This window comes from Hyla sarda, chromosome 7 (genome assembly GCF_029499605.1).
Source record: "Hyla sarda isolate aHylSar1 chromosome 7, aHylSar1.hap1, whole genome shotgun sequence".
In the NCBI taxonomy this organism is placed as follows: Eukaryota; Metazoa; Chordata; class Amphibia; order Anura; family Hylidae; genus Hyla; species Hyla sarda.
The window spans coordinates 109,620,360-109,637,638 of record NC_079195.1 but is presented as its reverse complement, the minus strand read 5'-3'; the positions used below and the strand labels follow the sequence as shown (position 1 = coordinate 109,637,638).

General features: G+C 44.3%; 1 protein-coding gene across 1 annotated transcript in view; it reads right to left on the bottom strand.

Moving 5' to 3' along the window:
* Nucleotides 1-16,310, bottom strand: part of LOC130282309 (beta-microseminoprotein-like) — a 45,214-nt gene extending 28,904 nt beyond the window's left edge. The window contains exon 1 of the mRNA XM_056530412.1: nucleotides 16,194-16,310. Within this exon, the coding sequence (XP_056386387.1) occupies nucleotides 16,194-16,298 (105 nt within the window). The 5' untranslated portion in view covers nucleotides 16,299-16,310. The remainder of the gene's footprint in view (nucleotides 1-16,193) is intronic.
* Between the last annotated feature and the right edge of the window lie 969 nt (nucleotides 16,311-17,279).

The window sequence follows — 17,279 nt, the reverse complement described above, 5'->3', positions numbered from 1 at the left end:
CCTGGCCTTTCTAACAATGTGGCGGATTGGAACTCCCGTTTCCTAACCGATCACAGCGACTGGAGATTGGATCCAACCATTTTCTCTATAATCAATTCTCATTGGGGTCCACTATACATGGACCTATTTGCATCTCGCTTAAATCGCCAGCTCCCTCTATTTTTCAGTTGGCGCCCAGACCCGGAAGCTCTAGGGATAGATGCGTTTCTTCAAACTTGCCCATCAGAAACCCTTTACGCTTTCCCTCCTTTCGTGATGATTCCGAGAGTCCTATCACAAACTGTCCTTCAACAAGCAACTTTAGTTCTGATAACCCCGTGGTGGCCATCCCAAGTCTGGTTTCCGCAAATCCTGAGTCTTCTGATAGATTTTCCCATTCTCCTCCCAGACCTTCATCATCTACTTCTAGACCCATCAGGGAATCCTCATCCTCTTATTCTTTCCGGAGGACTTCCCCTACTGGCTTGCCCCATTTCAGGTCAACAAACCTTGACCTCCAAATTTCAAGTTCTACTAGAGACATCTTGTCAGCAGCCTGGGCTCCAGGCACCAAGAAGGCTTACAGATCGGCCTGGGGACTTTGGGTTCGTTGATGCTCTCAACAAAACCTGGATCCCATTTCTGCCCCTATCTCACATATCCTGAATTATCTATCTGAGGCTTTTGATACAGGTAAAGCCTATAGAACTATCAATTTATACAGATCAGCCATCTCCTCGGAACACGAACTTATTGAGTTAATTCCTGTCGGTAAACACCCTCTAGTGTGCAGACTTCTTAGAGGAATTCGATTTAAAAGACCTCCTCTTCCCAAATATCTCATTCTCAACCTCTTTTCTTCCTGGGAAGATAACGATCTTCTTCCTCTAAAATTACTGTCCTACAAGTTAACAGTATTTCTTTGTTTAATCTCTATTAAGAGTTTCGGATGTCAGAGCTCTTGATATTTCTCATAGAACTTTTACTCCTCAAGGTGTCCAAATCTCTATTTTTCGTAGAACTAAAACTAATTTACAATCTGTTTTTTATCCTTCCTTTTTACAGCACCCTAAATTATGTGTCGTCAGATGTCTTAAATCTTACGAGTCTAAAACTTCATCTCTCAGATCTCACAATTCTACACAACTTCTCATCTCTTTTTGTAAACCCCATCTTCCCGTGTCCTCTCCAACGCTAGCCAGGTGGGTCAGACATACTATGTCCTTGGCGGGTATTGATATCTCTTTATTCGGTGCCCACTCCTTAAGAAGTGCCATGTCCACTAAAACCATTCAATCAGGTGGCTCCTGTCCGATGTCCTTAAGGCTGCTGATTGGTCCTCAGAATCAACTTTTAAATCCTTTTACTTTAGACCAGAATCTCATGTATCTATGTCTGTATTATAAAAACATTGTGTCTCAATATTAGCTTTAAACTTGCATATATTAGGAGCCTCCTGTCGCAATAAAATTGAAGATTTTCCTAGTTTTATGACGGAAAGTATAGATTTTATTGACGACAGGAGGCGAGTAATATCCCTCCCTTTTCCCATGCCCTATGTTATACACCATTCTTTTATTCTTTCAGCTTATTGAGACTTCTTCATTGGAAGACCTTCTCCAGAGATCCTCCCAAGATTTTGTCTTCAATCCTACAGTTTCCAGATCCAGTATCAGAAGCTATGCATCACTTTGATTGTTTCCAGTTGTTCCTGATTCTTCAATGTTACTTCTAAGATTTGAGACTCTTCGGCATTATTCTCCAAGATGGCATCGAGAAAGAAGGAAGATTATCTCGGTTACAGACGTTTTATGCACTAGGGTTATCTCTGATTGGTGCACTATGTTCATTCATGTTTGGGTGCACATACAAGTTTTTTCTTTTGTAATGCATTAACCCTTTCGCTGCTGAGAGTTAGTAAAGAGAAAGATATGCATATATTACTCGCCTCCTGTCGTCAATAACATCTATACTTTCCGTCATAAAACTAGGAAAATCTTCAATTATGCACACAGATATAATGTGATTACATCATAAAGGTTATAAGTTTTAACCCTTTTCTGTATACCCTAACTTGGTTTTAATATAATACTATATGTTTTAAAGGTTCTATGTATTTAAGATACATTTTGTGAATACCAAAATTAACTTGACCTTTACCAGACTACTGGAAGGGTATTTTAGTGTCTCACCTGTCTTTTACCTGTAAGCACCTTACCTGAGGAAGTGTCCTTTTCGGACCAGAAACGTGTTGTTTTTAGTGCAACAAAATACATTTTGGACCTGGAAACGTGTCCTACTGCTTTACCAGAGACCAGCGCCCAGGAGAGCTCAACTTTTACATTTGAATTGTAACATGCTTCCAAGACATTCTCAAAGACATTTTTTCAGACATTTTTACATCCTTGGACTGACAAAAGCAGGATAGTCGTCGTGATGGATTTTCCACAATCTAGGCTATTCTAACCAAGGTGTTGCAACACAGTTTTAGCTGAAGTAATATAAGAAACATATATACTAACCCCTTCAGGATACAGGGTGTACAGGAACGCTGTGACATCCTGGTACTTAAGGACACAGGGCGTACCTGTGCACCCGTGGGAATTCCGGTCCCCACCGCTTGCCAGGCAGGGACCCGACTGGGATGCCTGCTGAAATCATTCCTGAGACAATCAATTCAGAACGGCGATTTGCGGTGATTCCTAGTCAATTGGGTCCCCGGTGACCCAGAAAAAAGGGGTTAAAGATGCCATCCGAGACGGCACCTCTCACTCTTTAGCAGCAGGAATGAGGTGGCACTGGTGCCACCTCATGATCGTCCTGATTCATCGGCCGATACTGGCTGACGAATCAGGACTCCTGCTGTGAGGGTGTCCCTAACGGCACTCCGGAATAGGAGCGAAGCGGATGCTGGGAGTCTGTACATGGCATGGGGGCCCCCTGATATCCCAGCCATCAGCGGCAGGATCGGGGCCCCAGGAGCGAGGTGGGGCCGGCAGGTAGGCAGGTGGACAGAGCGCAGCAGCGGTAGGTAAGGCTTCCCTCCTGCTGTTGCTTAACAATAACTCCCAGCATGCACAAAAGGGCATTCTGGGAGTTGTCATGCAACAGCAGAAGGCACAACTACTACTCCCAGCATGCCCTTTGGTAGTTTGTGCATGCTGGGGGTTGTAGTTATGCAACAGCTGGAGGCACATTTTTTCTATGAAAAAGTGTGCCTCCAGATGGTGCATGACTGCAACTCCCAGCATGCCCTTCGGCTATCACTGATTGCTGAGAGTTGTAGCTTTTGCAACAGCTGAAGGCACACTGGTTGCGAACACAGTTTGTCACCTAACTCAGTGTTTCTCAACCAGTGTGCCTCCAGCTGTTGCAAACTACAACTCCCAGCGTGCACTGATAGACCGTACATGCTGGGAGTTGTATTTTTTCAACAGCTGGAGGCACACTGGTTGCGAAACACTGAGTTAAGTAACAAACTCTGTTTTGCAACCAGTGTACCTCCAGCTGTTGCATGACTACAACCCCCAGCATGCATGGAGAGTAAAAGGGCAGACTGGAAGTTGTAATTTTGCAACAGCTGGAGATTTGCCCCCCCCCCCCCCCCCCATGTGAATTCCCCTGCCACTCAAACTACCAGCGGGAAACTCGCTGAAAACCCCCCGCCCATGTGAATGTGCCCTAAAAACACTACACTACACAAAATAAAGGGTAAAACACTACATACACACATACCCCTCCACAGTTACCACCCCCCCAATAAAAAGGAAAAATGTCTAGTACAGTACTGTTTCCAAAACAGAGCCTCCAGGTGTTGCAAAATAACTACTCCCAGTATTGCCAGAAAGCCGTTGACTGTCCAGGCATGCTGGAAGTTTTGCAACAGCTGGGGGCACCCTGTTTGGGAAACACTGCCGTAGAGTAATTTTGGTATCAGAGGCAAGTTTAATTCTTGCACCTGGGTCCGACCATATGCAAATCCCTAATTTAGGCCTGAAATGCGCATGTCGCTCTCTCGCTTCGGAGCCCTGTTGTATTTCAAGGCAACAGTTTAGGGCCACATATGGGGTATTTCCGTACTCGGGAGAAATTGCCTAATAAATTTTGGTGGGCTTTTTCTCAAAAAAAATTTGCTGGTGTTGCCCCATACTTTTTATTTTCACAAGAGGTATAAGGAAAAAAAGACCCCCAAAATTTGTAACAAAATTTCTCCTGAGTACGAAAATACCCTATATGTGGACTTAAAATGCTCTGCAGGTGCACAACAAGGCTCAGGAGTGAGAACGCACTATGTACATTTGAGGCCTAAACTGGTCATTTGCACAGGGGTGGCTGATTTTACAGCGGTTCTGACACAAATGCAAATCGCTCCTTCTCTTCTTAGCATTGTAGTTAGCCCGCAGAGCACTTTACATCCACATATGGGGTATCTCCATACTCAAAAGAAATGGTATTGCAAATTTTGGGAGGCTTTTTCTCCTATTACCCCCTTGGGTGGGGTAACACCAGCATTTTTGTGAAAAAAAAATAAGTATTCATTTTCATGTCCAACTTTAGCTAAAATTGTCAAACACCTGTGGGGTGTAAAGGCTCACTGTACCCTTTGTTACGTTCCTTCAGCTGTCACGCCCCTCCATAGGCTTGCATTGAGGGGGCGGAGCGTCACATCAGACGGGGCGGAGCCGTGACGTCACTATGCTCCGTCCCCGTGATTGCCAGTAATCAGACCCGGAGCGAGCACGCTCCAGGGGCTGATTCTAACGGGGTGCAGCATGGAAGATCACGGGGGACCCCAGCGGTGGGACCCCCGCGATCAGGCATCTTATCCCCTATGCTTTGGATAGGGGATAAGATGTCTTAGCACGGAAGTCCCCTTTTAAGGGGCTAAGGCAGCTTGCTTCATGCAAATAGAGTAATATTATAACATGGGTTCAGTGCTCAGTATTCTGTTTTCAGATTAGAACTTTACTGGGGTCATTGAACTTAGAGTTAGCAATTTAGAAAAGCTCTTTTTTTTTTGGTCCCTATTGCCTCATTTTTTTTCCATTGAAAAGAGTTGTTTACTTGCTGAATTCAACATGGCCAAGAAGCTTCCCTTACAATATATGTCATCATTTTGAATTGGGGTAAGATCTGATTTTACATTTTCTTAAACTGATTTTTTCTTGAATTTTGTCAGTTGCTCCCAAATTTTCTCTTTTCGGTTCCCTGCAATATGTAAACTGCCAAAATATATTTATTTTAAAAAAAAACTAAACAAAACATATATGGTATTGCCACATGTGGAGTTTTTCCAAACTAAGGACTGAGCGATTTCACGTTTTGTCATTTTTGCTTTTTCCTCCTTGCCTTTAAAAAATCATAACCTTTCAATTTTGCACCTAAGAATCTGTATTATGGCTTATTTTTTGCGCCAACAATTCTACTTTACAGTGACAATAGTCATTTTACCGAAAAATCCACAGCGAAACGGAAAAAAACTTCATTGTGCGACAAACTTGAAGAAAAAATGCCATTTCGTAAATTTTGGGGGCTTCTGTTTCAACTCAGTACATTTTTCTGTAAAAATGACACCTTCTCTTCATTCTGTAGGTCCCTACGGTCAAAATGATACCCTATATAGGTTTGATTTTGTATTACTTCAGAAAAAAATCATAAATACATGCAGGAAAATGTATACGTTTAAAATTGTCATTTTCTGAGCCCTATAACTTTTTTATTTTTCTGTGTTCAGGGCGTTATGAGGGCTAATTTTTTGCACTGTGATCTGAAGTTTTTAGCGGTACCATTTTTGTTCTGATCAGACTTTTAGATCATTTTTATTCACTTTTTTGTGGTATAAAAAGTGATCAAAAATGCACTCTTTTGGACTTTGGAATTTTTTTGCGCGTACGCCATTGAACGTGCGGTTTTAAAAGCGGTATATTTTTATAACTCGGACATTTCCGCACGCTGTAATACCACATATGTTTATTTTTATTTACGCTGTTTTATTTTGTTACTAGGAAATGCCGGTTGATTTCAACTTTTAATTCAGAAGGTAATACCTGAAAGGGTTAACTTTTTTTTTTTACACTTTTTTTTTTTTTGCGAGCTCATAGCTCCTATAGGGACCTATGAGCTTGCAATGGCTGATTGCATACACAAATTGTTGCCTTGCCGTTGCATGGCAACAAGCTGTGTAATCGGCAATTGATTGCTCCAGCCGGTTACTCAGGCATGGAGCAATCAATCAGAGCCGGGACGCCGACGGAAGAAGGGGACCTTCTTCTCTCCGGGTAGCTGATCGGGGCATCACGATTTTACTTTCACTTTCGATACTACACATCGAAAGTGACCGCACAGTGCGGCCCACATATTGAAGATCGCAACTACATTTTAACAGATATATCGCAAACATGGTGTTGCATGTAACTTTATCCTTTATTTTATATGATAACTGAGTGTTGGAAGAACAGAAAGAGGTGGTACGTTCTTTAATTAAACTGCAACATAAACAACACTCAGTTCTTCCAACACTCAGTTATCATATAAAATTAAGGATAAAGTTACATGCAACACCATGTTTGCGATATATCTGTTAACATGTAGTTGCAATCTTCAATACATGGGCCGCACTGTACAAACAGTGCGGTCCCGTATGAATAAACATCGCTGGAACAATAAACACAAATACTTGTTACATAGTGTGTCAAAACATTTCACTTTCAAACATAATAATAATTTAGATTCTTTAAAATTAACAATTCTCGAAACAATTTCATCGGACTGTTCCAACAGATATCAACGTCTCATTAACCGTGAATCCTATTGGGTTCATAAACTTGTCACATTGGTTCCTAATGTTCTAAATGAGACGATAGAGAATGTTAAGTAAGACTCTTCAACATTATATTATATATATATATATATATATATATATATATAATTTTTTTTTTCTATTTTGCTACCCCCTTTTTTGCAACTCCTCCACATAATGCATAGAGCGGTTCTGTTGCATCCTAATTCTGGTGCCTGTATCATGGCCCCTTTCTTCTCCGTGATGGATATAATTCTTGGGTGTTGCCCGTTCAGACTGCTGAGGTTAATTTGTTTGTTTTCGGCATGTATTCAGATGGTCCGCTTTTTTAATAAATCCAAATGTATAACATTATTTCATCTTTTATGTGGATTATTATATATAGATCCTATATTTTATATTATTGTGTGTGTTTCTATTATTAATTTTGTCCATTTTTTTTTTGGTGTGGATTGTTATAATTTTAAATGCAAATACACACCGTGCGTTAATGCATTCCTCACTTTTCACTTCGCTGAATTGCGAGGTGGTGTGAGGTTGATGCGATACCATGATTTTCATGCAGTGTGTGTGTTGGCAAGACAAGGCTCCATTTTTTATGTATAACACACACTGTGCGGTACCGCATACCTCACGCCCTGCTGCACTTACATATAGAGCAGCAGGTGGTTGATGTGATGCTGGGACCCGCAGGCTATGATTCTAATTGGTTTTGTACCAGTATACATTCTAAAGTGATATAGATTTTTTTTTACAATTATATATTATTATTTTGTTTCCTTTTTACTTGTTTTTTAATATAACATTATGCTAATTTCATGTGTTTTATTCATGCATATGTTTTTCTTGTATTATAATATAACAGTCTATTTTGTTAAATTCCACTTTGTCAGGTAGGGGTTAATACCTGGGTGTATATAAACCCCTCCCTGAGAAGTTCAAGGGGAGGGAGAGGCGGGGGTCCTTGTGAGGAGCAAACAGCCAGGCGCTGTGAGTGACCCAACAGTGAAGTGGCCAGACAAGGAGTCTTAGTACACACACAGCAAGAGGCTGCAAACGCTGTGTGTGAACAGTGAGTAAAGGTTGCTAAAAGTGTTTTTGTTAGCTGGCAGAGAGAAGCTCTCCAGCTGGTAGTGAGGGTCATCACGTGTATAGTTAGTGCCGGACAGGCAAGGTTTTTCTTTGGTTCCTGTATCCCTCAACATAGGATGGTAATTCGTTCCAAATGAACCATCGTTACTTAAATCCATCATATGTTAAGGGGTAAATGTGCAATAGTAATATAGAATGTTATACTCACGTGTCCCCGCCGCTCTGGATCGTCACCGCTGCCCTGGATCGTCGCTCTCCATCGCCGCCATCTCGTTGCGGATGCCGTGCCTATTGGATGCCGGGTCGGCGTGCGCGTGACGGGATGACAACGAAGGTGAGTGACAACCATGCAGCGGAGCCTGAAGGCGACAGTCTGGAGCGGCGGGGACAGGTGAGTGACACTCACCGGAGCACACGGGGCACATTACATGGCTATCCGGCAGCAGCTGAAGCAGTCTGCGCTGCCGGATTGCCGTTTATGCGATGGCCCTGACATACAAAAGCATCGTATGTTGATGCTCCCTTCAACATGCGATGGCGTCTGAGAGGCCATCGTATATTGAAATTATCGTATGTCGGGGCCATCGTAGGTCGGGGGATCACTGTATTTTTATTTGGCTTGCAACCTTTCTGATAACCCTGACCAAGATTCAAATTGCATGAACTTGCTGGTGTTTGCCTGCTGAATGAAGTAGAAACGTGTTCTGTGGCTGTGTTAAGGAAAATCCCAGAGCTATCCCAAGAGGGAAATCTCTACAACATGTACGGTATCCTGCGCATATTTAATCGAACATGTGCAGGATACTTACTATATGTGTGAATACCGTACGTTCACTCAGGTGGATTACCTGCAGAATTTCTGCAGCGTATTTTCTGTGGAAAATCTGCTGCGGATTTTGCTACCATTGACTTCAATGGGTCTGAAAGAAAATCTGCAAATCTGCTTCTATTGCGGATTTTCTTCAGACCCATTGAAGTCAATGGTGGCAAAATCCGATTTCCAGAACCCATAATGTGCCCCCAGCTGTTTTCGCCCCAACTTGCGTGAGTCCCCAAATGCACATACTTACAGACCGTGGAGCGGCCGTGATGTCTGACTGTGTGGCTGCCCACAGCAGCGGATTGCCGCTGCGAGCAGCACACAAGGGGGAAAACAGCTGGGGGCATACTATAGGGTCGGGTTATTGACAGATACGCAGCGAAAAATATGCTGCAGATCCATTCCGTGTGACCCTACCCTTACACTGAGAAAAGGGTTGAGTCTACTGAAAAAGGAGCCACAACAGTAAAACTGGGAGAGTCATTGGAAGAGAAGGATCTAGGTGTACTTGTAGATCATAGACTAGAGAACAGCACGATGTTAATCAGCTGCTTCTAAGACCAGCAGGATAATGTCATGTATGAAAAGAGGCATGGACTCAAGGAACAGAGACATAGTACTACCACTTTATAAAGCAGCGGTACTCAACTGGCGGACCGCGGTCCATATCCGGACCGCGGCCGCCAGTCATCCGGACCTCTGACAGGTTCAGGGAACCGGCCAGAGGTGGCAGCTGTTGTCCTGGCATTCATATGTATCGGTGTCTTTCAGACACTGATACAAATGAATAGCTGAGCGCTGCCGGAGAGAGGGAACAATGTGCTCCCTGCCCTGCCAGCGCTTCTCCTATTATGCATATGTTCTGGCCAGGCCTGACTAGAAGAGGCCAGAGCAGCGGAGCAGCACAGGACCTGCGACAGAGAAGAAGCAGGATCGTGCCGTCCGCGGGACCTGCCATCTGCGCCCGGCGCCATAAAACTGAAAGTAAATGATGGTGGAGGGAAGTGAAAGTAAAAATGATGCAGGGGTCTTGGGGGGGCAGGGATGGTGGTGTTAGAGTTAAAAGGGGATAAAGGGGTCTGGGGGGCATGAAAGTAAAAATTATGCAGGGGTCTTGGGGGCAGGGGTAGTGGTGATAAGGTTAGAAGGGGATAAAGGGGTCTGGGGGCATAAAAGTAAAAGTAAAAATTATGCAGGGGTCTTGGGGGGGCAGGGGTGGTGGTGTTAGGGTTACAAGGGGATAAAAAAGACTGGGGGCATAAAAATAAAAATGATGTAGGGGTCTTGGGAGCAGGGGTAGTGGTGTTAGGGTTAGAAGGGGATAAAGGGGTCTGGAGGGGGCGTAAAAGTAAAAATGATGCAGGGGTCTTGGGGGGCAGAGGTGGTGGTGTTAGGGTTACAAGGGGATAAAAGGGTCTGGGGGCATAAAAATGATGTAGGGGTCTTGGGGGCAGGGGTAGTGGTGTTAGGGTTAGAAGGGGATAAAGGGATCTGGGGGGCGTAAAAGTAAGAATTATGCAGGGGTCTTGGAGGGCAGGGGTGGTGGTGTTAGGGTTACAAGGGGATAAAGGGTTCTGGGGGCATAAAAGTAAAAATGATGCAGGGTTCATGGGGGGCAGGGGTGGTGGTGTTAGGGTTAGAAGGGGATAAAGGGGTCTGGGGGGGACACAAATTTAAAAATGCAGGGGCAAAAATGTAAAGAAAAATGATACAGGGGTCTTGGGGGGGCAGAAAAGTGTAGAGAAGGATGATGCAGGGGTTCTTGGGGGGCAGATGAGTATGGAGGAGGACTTAGGGGTCAGAGGAGTCTGGAAGAGGACTTAGGGGTCAGGGGGGGCAGAGAAATCTGGATGAGGACTTAGGGGTCTGGGGGGCATAAGGCCCATCCACAATGAGGACATTCCTACAGTGGAAATCTTCTTGCAGCAGAGTCTTATTGTTTTCAATGGGATTCTGCTGCTCTGTACATACTGTAGAATCGCCACAGTGGAATTCCCCCAGCAGAATGGACATAAACCCCAAGAACGAACATGTTTGTTCTTTGGGTGGACGTCCATTCTGCTGGTGGAAGTCCATCAGACTGCTTTGTCATCTATGGAGATGGCACCCATCTGTGCAGTCCTATCGCCAATGGATTCTGTGGCGCCTGCAGCAAGCAGACATTCTGCCAACTAAATGTCCACAGTGTGGAGGAGTCCTTAGGCGTCTGCATGAAGAGGGGAAAAATAGGTCTGGGGGAAGTACAGGGGTGGGATTCTGACAAGCAGGGGAAACAGTATCTGGCAGTATTATTTTAGGGGTCATGGTGTCTGGCAGGGTTATAATGATTATTGTTGTTATACAGAGGATGAGGATCTGCTAACAAAGTAACCAATGATGTGCAGGCATCAGACTCTGCAGAGAAGATGGAGCTGAAGTGTGTGATGATTTTGAGGAGGTGGAATCACTGTGGGTAGAATTACAAAAGGAGGGAAATACTGAAAAAATAATATTTGGGGTAATCTACAGACCCCCTAATATCACTGAAGAGATAGATGTTCGGCTTCATAAACAAATAGAGAGGGCCACCCGGGCAGGTACAGTGGTAATAATGGGAGATTTTAACTATCCAGATATAGATTGGGGTCCGGGGTTGGCTAAAACTACAAAGGGGCGACAATTCCTAAATTTATTGCAGGATAATTTTATGGGCCAGTTTGTGGAGGACCCAACAAGAAGTGATGCCTTGTTGGATCTGATCATTTCCAACAACGCAGAGCTGATTGGTAATGTAACTGTGCGGGAAAACCTTGGTAATAGCGACCACAATATAGATACTTTTGACTTAAAATGTAGAAAACAAAGACAGGCGGGGAAGGCAAAAACATATAACTTTAAAAAGGCAAACTTCCCTGGGCTGAGGGCTGCACTACAGGACATAGACTGGGGGGAAGTGTTCTCAAATACTGATACAGAAGGTAAATGGGACATCTTTAAATCAACTCTAAATAACTATACAGCTAAATATATACCAAAGGGGAACAAATATAAACGATTAAAATTAAATCCTACATGGCTGACACATGATGTTAAAAGAGCAATAAACAACAAAAAAATTGCCTTCAAAAAATACAAATCTGATGGGTCAGCGATAACATTTAAACAGTACAAAGAGCTTAATAAAATCTGTAAAAATGTAATAAAAACAGCAAAAATTCAAAATGAGAGACAGGTGGCCAAAGAAAGCAAAACTAATCCTAAATATTTTTTTAGATATATAAATGCAAAAAAAAAAAGGACAGAGCATGTAGGACCCCTTAATAATGATAATGGGGAGGTTGTCACAGGCGATCAAGAGAAGGCGGAGCTACTGAATGGGTTCTTTAGTTCTGTATATACTAGGGAAAAAGGAGCTGACATTGGCCAGGTCAGTGCTGGTAACACATCATGTAATGTACTGAACTGGCTTAATGTAGAGATGGTACAAGGTAAGTTAAGTGATATAAATGTAAGCAAATCCCCAGGGCCGGATGGACTACACCCAAGAGTTCTTAGAGAGGTAAGTTCAGTAATATCTGTACCCCTGTTCATGATATTTAGAGATTCTATGGTGTCTGGTATTGTGCCAAGGGACTGGCGCAAGGCGAATGTGGTGCCAATCTTCAAGAAGGGCTCTAGGTCTTCCCCAGGAAACTATAGACCGGTAAGTTTAACGTGCATTGTGGGTAAATTGTTTGAAGGACTTATAAGGGATTACATACAGGAATACATAGGGGATAATTGTATTATAAGTGATAGCCAGCATGGGTTTACTAAGGATAGAAGTTGTCAAACCAATCTAATTTGCTTTTATGAAGAGGTGAGTAGAAGCCTTGACAGAGGAATGGCTGTGGATATAGTGTTTCTGGATTTTGCCAAAGCATTTGATACTGTCCCTCACAGACGTCTGACAGGTAAGTTAAGGTCCTTGGGCTTGGAAACTTTAGTTTGTAACTGGATTGAACACTGGCTCATGGATCGTACCCAGAGAGTGGTGGTCAATGATTCGTACTCTGATTGGTCCCCGGTAATTAGTGGTGTACCCCAAGGTTCAGTACTGGGCCCGCTGTTGTTTAATGTATTTATCAATGATATAGAGGATGGTATTAACAGCTCTGTTTCTATCTTTGCAGATGACACCAAGCTTTGTAGCACGGTACAGTCTATAGAGGATGTGCATAAGTTACAGGATGACTTGGATAGACTAAGTGTCTGGGCATCCACTTGGCAAATGAGGTTCAATGTGGATAAATGTAAAGTTATGCATCTGGGTACTAATAACCTGCATGCATCGTATGTCTTAGGGGGGATTAAACTGGCAGAGTCACTGGTAGAGAAGGATCTGGGTGTACTTGTAGATCACAGACTACAGAATAGCATGCAATGTCAGGCTGCTGCTTCCAAAGCCGGCAGGATATTGTCATGTATAAAAAGAGGCATGGACTCAAGGGACAGGGACATAATACTCCCCCTTTATAAAGCATTGGTACGGCCTCACCTGGAATATGCTGTTCAGTTTTGGTCGCCTGTCCATAAAAGGGACACTGCGGAGTTGGAAAGGGTGCAGAGACGCGCGACTAAACTAATATGGGGCATGGAACATCTTAGCTATGAGGAGCGATTAAAGGAGTTACAATTGTTTAGTCTTGAGAAGAGACGTTTAAGGGGGGATATGATAAACGTATATAAGTATATTAATGGCCCATACAAAAAATATGGAGAAAAACTGTTCCAGGTTAAACCCCCCCAAAGGACGAGGGGACACTCCCTCCGTCTGGAGAAGAAAAAGTTTAGTCTCAAGGGGCGACACGCCTTCTTTACCGTGAGGACTGTGAATTTATGGAACGGTCTACCTCAGGAACTGGTCAAAGTAGGAACAATTAACAGCTTTAAAACAGGATTAGATACATTTATGGAACAAAATAACATTAATGCTTATGAAGAAATATAAAATCCCATCCCTTCCCCAATATCGCGCCACACCCCTACCCCTTAATTCCCTGGTTGAACTTGATGGACATATGTCTTTTTTCGACCGTACTAACTATGAAAGAAGACAAAGACCAGATGAAGAAGAAAGGTAAAGACAACAGAGAAGACGTCTCCTGTGAGTCATTATACAATTGTGTATTCTCATGATTGTCCCATCAGAGCTGGAGTCACTGGTAATTTCTGCAGTGATGATGGGTGACACTAACCCAATCTGTGGTCTCCAACTGTTACAAAACTACAACTCCCATAATGCCTGAAGCTTTGCAACAGCTGGAGAGGCACTTAAACTGACGTGATTTTTAGAGTATGCCGCCTATTTTATTTTAATGGGGGTCTGACTTCTGCGACACCCACCGTAAAAAAACAAAATGGGCTGCATAGTCTACTATGCCCGGGCCTATTTTTGCTCCCAGTCTGGCCCTGAAAGTATGTTTATTACAGCAATTTCCCAACCTTTATCTCTACAGTTGATTCAAAACTACAGTCCCTAACATGCTCTTCTGGAGAGTTCATATGGGGGGGGGGGCACCTCATTCATTGTTTTAAGGAACACAGAGGTATAATTCCCTTCAGGGCACAGTGGCAATATAATATTTGGGGGCCCAGCGTGTGGTAGTTTTATACTCGGGCACAGTGTGAGGAAGCATTATAATCAGGGGCACAATTTGTGGCAGTATTATACTCCGGGGCGCGGTGTGTGGCAGTATTATATCAGGGGCATAGTGTTTGACAGCATTCTATTTAGGTATACAGCATGTGGCAGTATTATGTTCAGGGGCACAGTATGTGGAAGTTGTATATTCAGGGGCACAGTGTGTGGTAGTATTATACCAGGGGCACAGTGTGTCTCATTATTATACCAGGTGCACAGTGTGTGGCAGTATTATACCAGGGGCACAGTGTGTGGCAGTATTATACCAGGGATACAGTGTGTGGAAGTTGTATATTCAGGGGCACAGTGTGTGGCAATATTATGTTCAGGGGCACAGTGTGTGGAAGTTGTATATTCAGGGGCACAGTGTGTGGCAGTATTATCCCAGGGGCACAGTGTATGGCAGTAATATATTCAGGGGCACAGTGTGTGGCAGTATTATACCAGGGGCACAGTGTGTAGTAGTATTATCCCAGGGGCACAGTATGTGGCAGTTGGAGAACAATTATGATTAATTAAGTTCTAATTATGTTCTACAACAGACAGCTCCTATTTCTGGAATGGCACTGTGGCCTCTAGGTGTGAACCAGGTGTTAGCATTTAGCTCGGACCTTCACCGGATGGCAGACCTGGAAAAGCGGACCCCTACTAAAAGTAGTTGAGTACCTCTGTTATAAAGCATTGATACAACCTCACCTAGAACATGTTGTTCAGTTTTTGGCATCTGTTCAAAAAAGTTATGTTAGTTCATAAAAAGTAAATGTTTTGGAGCCAAAAAGGGTTCCAAACTAATAAGGGGCATGGAACATCTCATCTATGAGGAAAGACTGAAAGAATTGCATTTGTTTAGTCTTGAGAAGAGATGTTTAAGGGGGGATATGATTAATTTATTTGAATATATAAAAAACTCGTACAAAAAATATGGTGAAAAACTGTTCCAGGTAAAATCCCCTCAAAAGACAAGGGGTTTCCCTACGTCTGGAGAAAAAAAGGTTAATTCTTCACGTTCAACAAGACTTCTTTACCATAAGGACTGTGAATTTATGGAACAGTCTACCTCAGGAACTGGTCACAGCATTAACATTTGAGAGTGTGATAGCCTGGGGGGTGTAGGGTATGGGGAGTGTAGCTGTGCGGTTATTAAAGGGTGCTTGTTAACCCTTGCTATTCGTGACGCCAGGGTGAGGGCTCCTCAGTAATGCTTGACCTACCGCCACCCTTCCCAAGAGCGATAGGGACGTAGATAATAATAGAATGTCCACAACCGGAGAGTTTTCTGAAACAGAAGATTTCCTGCAAGCTTCAATAACGGAACAGTCTCTATGCATACAACTGCTTTCTTTGGAGATTGACAAAGGTTGGGACTTTAGCAAGTTAGAGTCTTTAAGGTATGATGCGCTGTTCCACTGGATTTAGGGGGTTCAGTTGTGGTCCAGTAGTCACGCTAGCTTTAGCGGGGGTAGTTTAGAAACTCACGCTTTTAGTTCTGCTGAGGCCGGTAGGTTTTTGAGGCCTAGCGTGTCTTTGCAAGTTGCACAGATTCGTCCTGCTAGTCCGGCATCCACGAGAGCAGCAACCCAAGAGAGCGATAATTGGCTACAGCTCCTTTGTATGGGCAGGGGCTGGACTCAGGGCCGGATCATCATTGGCACTCATGGAGCACCTGCTCCGGGCCCTGTGCCCGCAGGGGGCCCCGTCACATTCGGGACATCCCTGCGGGCTGCTCAGTAACGGATCGGGGGCCCCGATAGCCCGGCCGTGGCCACTTTAAAACAGTGACCAGCGGCGGCTCCTGTGGGCCCGGACTCTTCCTGCTTTTTCTATATTTCATATTTCCTTACCTTGCCGCGCTCAGCAGGCTCAGGTGATGCGTCGGGTCTTGTGGGCTGTGAAGAGTGACGTCTCTTGTGGCTCCTCTGCACGGCGTCAGGGACGTCACTCATCATTTCCTGCTGCAGCGGCCGCTACAGGGCACAGTAATGATGAGCAGGGGGGAGAATAATGAGCCTGGTAATAATGAGCAGGGGGAGAATGATGAGCAGGGGGAGAATGATGAGCAGGGGGGAGAATGATGAGCAGGGGGGAGAATGATGAGCAGGGGGGAATGATGAGCAGGGGAAAACACGGGAAAGGAGGCGGGGGGGGTTAAATATGGCACAGGGGCTGATAAATGGGGGAGGAAGGAGGGGGGGGGGGACAAACTGAGGATAAGGGGAATCAAAGTTGGGGGAATGATGAGGCATATAGTTCAGAGTTGTGGTCATTTATTTTACATTTATTTTTTCCCCCTCAAATTTTCCTGTGAAAATGGGAGTACATGTTATATGCCAGTGCGTGTTATACGCAGATAAATACTGTCATAATCCCCCCCCCTCACATTCAGCAGGAAATCTCTGTGTCCTGAAAGATATTTTCAGAACACAAGGATGTCCTGGCTACCTTTCTGTGGCCCCGCAATAACTTTAGAAACGCAGGGGCCGCCGGGAGATAGCGTACGCAGGGACATCACTGACGTCCCGTGCGTGCGCCCATAGGAGCGGAGCAACGAGGATGCATGCATAGTAAGTTACCTACACGTCATCTTCAGTGCTCCGACCACCGCTCCTCTGGTCCCGGGACCTACTGCTATGGTCCCTCGGCCATAGCAGTAGATCATGACCCCGGACCAGAGGAGCGATGGTTGGAGCACTGAAGTGGGACAGTACACAGACATACATTTCTCCAGCCATACACTGTATATGGCTGGAGGCTGTATGTCTGTGGGGGACACTGCCAACGTAATGTGGGGGGACTACAAGCTAATGCGGGGGGAACTGCAACTTACTGTGGGGGAACTACAATCTAATGTGGGGGGAACTGGGGGTGGGGTTGGTGAAGAAAAGGGTAGTGGAGAAGGACCTGTTTGTGATACCAAAAAGGCTTTGTGG